This window comes from Aplysia californica, unplaced genomic scaffold (genome assembly GCF_000002075.1).
Source record: "Aplysia californica isolate F4 #8 unplaced genomic scaffold, AplCal3.0 scaffold00025, whole genome shotgun sequence".
Lineage (NCBI taxonomy): Eukaryota > Metazoa > Mollusca > Gastropoda > Aplysiida > Aplysiidae > Aplysia > Aplysia californica.
In genome coordinates, this window is record NW_004797295.1 from 45267 (window position 1) to 50266 (window position 5000).

A 5000-nucleotide genomic window follows, 5' to 3' on the forward strand; every position below is an offset into this window, starting at 1 on the left:
GGGTGGGGGTTGGAGGCAGTTGGTTTATCTATTTGGGTTTTTTTGTTTTTTTGTTTTTTTGTTTTGGTTTTGGTTTAGGTTTTGGTTATTTGTGGAAGAGGGGGGGGGCGGGTCGCTGACTGAGCACAGTTGAATGCAATAGTCCAGTACACTGTGGTGTGTTCAAAAAAAAAAAAAAGAAAGAAAATGTTACTTTTAATTTGATGTCCTTCGATAATTTTTTTCACTTCCTCATTGACATCATTTAGATTTTTTGGGAGGCGGGCTGCTTCGATCCTGGGGTCAGGGCCAGTCTGGGCTGAATGGGATACATTATTCCAACAGGTAGACCGAAATACTTTTCCCACTTGATTTAAACCAATTTTTTCCGAGTGCACCGGTGAATAGCATAACCAATATTTCACAGATGCTGTTGAAATGGAGCTTGAGTGCTCAAAAGGCATATCATTGTTAAGGATCCCAATGTCTCAAATTGTGACATTGGAGCTACGATGGTTTCAGACTTGTTTTGACCAAATTTTCTACATTCACGTCATTATGTCTCGGATGTATTCGAAAGGATCAATTGTAGGCTATCACGTCTTACAAAAACAGTATGTAGTATGTGTATTAGACGTATTCTTATTAGCATCACATCCTACATAAACACAATTACGTGTTCTACGTTCTTGACAGTTTTACGAAATCAGATTTATGTGTGTTCCTGTTTGTCTAAAGGAATCACTACGATGTACCGGTGTGGAAGATTCTTCTTAGCCTTACTATCTGCTGTTACATTATCATGTATTGAATGTTCTTGTTACATAAAGGATCTGCTGTTACTCTATTAGCCATATTATTATGCTTTATTGTTACATTACCATGCGTTTCTGGAAATCAAGCAACATCTCACTGCGCATCAAGATTCGACTATTTAACTCTAATATCAAGTCTGTGCTCTTCTACGGCTGCGAAACTTGGAAGACAACAAAGACAGTACTGAATAAAGTCCAGACTTTCATCAACAGATGAATGAGGAGTATCCTAAGAATTAAATGGCAGAATAGTATAAGAAAAGAAAAGCTGTGGGAAAGGGCAGGACAAAAGGATACAAAAGAAGAAATAGGACTAAGAAAGTGGCGATGGAAGGGACACACCTTCGGAAAGCCCAGCGGAAACATCACTAGATAGTCGCTGCAGTGGAACCGACAGGGAGCAGGGAGCACCATGCAGGGGTAGGCCGCGGGAAACATTTAGGAGATGTGTGGAAAGGGACGTGAGAGAGATGAAACTCACTAGGAACGGCTTGGAAGCATGGCCCAGGACAGAGATAAATGGAAGGAGCTGGTATGTGGTCTATACCCTGCCAGGGGTGGAAGGCATTGATGACGATGATGACCATGTGTTGGGCGTTCTTGTTAGCAAAATAATTTAAATTTAACTGTTACATGTTTGGTGTTCTTTTTAGCATCAGATCTAAGCTTAACTTCACTAAGTATTGGGTGTTATTATTAGCGTCATGTCTTAGGGAAATTTTAACAAGTATTGAAAGTTCTTTTAAGCATCAAATGTTGCGGAAACGTTATTATGCCCAACGCATTTAATGTTCTTGTTGAATTCTGCCTAAGGTACTGACTTTGTCTGTCTTATTTATGTTAATCCGTTCCTTTATTTTGGGTGTAAGTTTGTGTTAATGGTGTGTGTGGAGGGGGGGGGCGGGTGGTATAGCTGTATGTGTACATTTGTTTGTCGATGCACGTATATACGTATTATTACCGACACACACACACACACACACACACACACACACACACACACACACACACACACACACACACACATATATATATATATATTTATATATATATATATATATATATATTATATATATATATATATATAAATACTAGCTGGGCCCCCTTTTCAATGAAAGGAATGATCGGTGCTTTAATATCAAATAACTGTCATTGGCCTACTATATCAATTTACACTCTACTGGAATGGGGCAATAAATCTTGAGAGATGCAAAAAATTATAAGGTCTAGATCTATACTCTCAAAACAAAATGCGCCTCGCAAAATATCACTTCCGTATTTTCTAAAATTACACAGACAGATCGGCGAAATAAAGAAATATAGCTTTTTGCAGCAAAACTGTCTCAAAAATGAAAAAACAAAGGGCGTCATGCTCTGGAGAATATTTTAAAGAATCTTTTGGCGAAAACCGCATGTCGATTGATGCAGCCATTAAAAAGCCTTTTGAATAACAAAATTCGGCCACCAGAAATAGATAATAGATACACACACACACACACATACGCACACGTTCACACACATACGCACGCACGCACGCACACACATACACACACACGCACACACCAACACACACACACACACACACACACACACACACGCCAACACACACACACACACACACACACACACACACGCACACACACACACACACACACGCGCGCACTTGCGAGAGAGAGAGAGACAGAGAGAGAGGGGGAGGGAGAGAGAGAGAGAGAGAGAGAGAGAGAGAGAGAGAGAGAGAGAGAGAGAGAGAGAGAGAAAGTGAGCGCGTTTGTAAACAGACAGACAGACAGACAGACAGACAGACAGACAGACAGACAGACAGACAGACAGACAGACAGACAGACAGACAAACAGACAGACACACAGACAGACGGACGGACGGTCGGTCGGACGGGCCAATACATCTTCTGGGGAGAATGTTTCTGCAGCGAAATAGAAGAATTTGAAAAATAAAAGGTTAGGACGACTTGTGGCTTCTGCTGTGGCCGATTGGACCACTTCAGGCCGAGAAAAATTATCCACATTTTGAACATTTAAAAGATCCACCCCCACTTGTGGGCTTCTCTGTTGGTTTCAGCATTTCTTATTCACGGAACTCCATGTGATTTGATGCCCCCTGTAAACTTCTGCTCTCCAGCTGGGTTTTGTCAGGAGAAAGACTCTCCCATGTTGAATGATGTACGTTGAAATCCTTCAGACATTTTCAGGTGTCCTTGTGGCCCTTTTTTTGTGCACCAACCTTTCGCTTCCCTGGGGATAATTAAGAATAGAAATCTGGCATTCTTACGACATGGCCAACACATCGAGGTTGAGTCCTTTTGAGCCTAGAAAAAAGACTCTCAGCGTTTGCCCATTTTGAGAATTTCAGTGTCTGGTATTTTATTCTGCCATTTGACGCCAAGAATTCTCCTGAGACATTTGATACAGAAATGGTTCAGTTTTTTGGCATGGCGTTGGTGCACCGTCCGGGTCTCGGCACCATACAGCATGGTTGACTTTCAATTTTGTCACGTGCAAATGTCACAGTAGTTCCAAACCCTTGCTCTGAGTCTTCCAAATGATGCACTAGTTGTATTCATAAGTAAAAGTATTTCTGCATCGGTTCCGGCATTTGAAGATATTGCACTGCCAAAATACTAAAAGCTACCAACATTGTTTTCTGTTGTTCTATTTATTTTGATTTTAGGAGGGAGGGTCTGCCTATCACCTGGGACAGGCTGGAATAAAACTTCTGTCTTTGTTGTCCTTATTGTAAGCCAAAAGTTCTCACATGCATTTGAAAAATGATCACCACAGTTTTGCATGCTGGATTCTTCATGAGGAAGCAAAGCACAATCATCAGCAAATAGCAGTTCACAGGCATGCATCATACTAGTTTTTGCTTTTACCTGCAGCCTGTGAGATTTGAAGACTTTACCATCCAGTTTGTTTGTGATATCAACCCCAGCAGTGTAGCTCTAGAATGCTTCCTTCATCATCGTTGAAAACATGATGCTGTAAAGTGTTGGTGCTAACATACAGCCCTGCTTCACTCTATTCTTTCACAAAAATGCTTCAGACATATCATCATTGCTCAAGACACTGGCTTTCATGCCAATATGAAATTGGCCAACCATAGTAATAAACTTTGGCTGACAACTGTGCTTCGCTTGGATTGTCTATAAGCCTTACCGACTAACAGTATCAATGGCCTTTGTTAGATCAACAAAGGTCATGCATAAGGCTTTATTCTGCTCTATGCACCTTTCCTGGATCTGCCTGACTGCAAAGAGATGTCCACAGTGCCCCTGCTAGTGTGGAAGCCACACTGACTTTCAGGCAAAATTCCATTTGAAGAGAGATGCTTCAATGGGCGATTCAGTAGAATGCGTGCCAGAATCTTGCTAGCTGTAGACAAGAGGGATAAGTCTCTAAACTCTGTGATTGTTACACGATTTCCTGTCACCTTTATTTGCGTACAGACGAATGGTAATTCCATCCCTATACACCTGGAAATTACTTCCACATTCCCATATTCGATAGAATAATTCTGTCAGTGCCTCAACAAGACGGTCTCCTCCAAAAGCGAAGACCTCTGCAGGAATAGCGTCTGCGCTAGGGGCCTTATTGATACTTATAATATGTTTAAGTTATTGTGGTTTTTTCCAACACATTAAGGTCATATAGTAAGTTATTTTCTTATTGACATAAAAATACCACTTTGTAGCTTCAACAAATCTTAAAGCTTAAGTCGCAAAATGTGTGTTGACCAGTGTTAACCATGTGTAAGTGCTGGAGAGTGTGTGCATGCATGTGTGTGTGAGTGTGTGGGAGAGTGTCTATGCGTGGGTATGTGTGTGTGTGTGTGTGTGTGTGTGTGTGTGTGTGTGTGTGTGTGTGTGTGTGTGTGTGTGTGTATGTCTATTGGCAGGAGTTAGTATGTGAATGTGGTGTACTTCTGGTAGGTCCTCCCTTTTTTTCCTTTCGTTCAGACAAATTATATTATTTGATTTCTAAAATCAAATCTGCAGAAACTGACGCTGCTGAAGGAGAAGATATTCGGCAAGAACACTGCAATTCTTGGCCGAGAGCAATACTGTCACATCCTTGATTCCACCGGCATTGACCTTGATGGACGAAAGAAGTGGGAAGAAGTACACTCGTTGGTGACCGAACCAGCAATTCACAAGATCATAAATTTCATCAAGGCCTTGCCAGGGTTTA

At 41.3% G+C, this 5000-nt stretch overlaps 1 protein-coding gene across 1 annotated transcript in view; it reads left to right on the plus strand.

Annotated features, from left to right (window-relative positions):
- Positions 1 to 5000, plus strand: part of LOC101861789 — a 20674-nt gene that overhangs the window by 14142 nt on the left and 1532 nt on the right. The window contains exon 4 of the mRNA XM_013089468.2: positions 4808 to 5000. This exon is cut by the window's right edge and continues 39 nt beyond it. Coding sequence (XP_012944922.2) covers positions 4808 to 5000 — 193 coding nt within the window. The remainder of the gene's footprint in view (positions 1 to 4807) is intronic.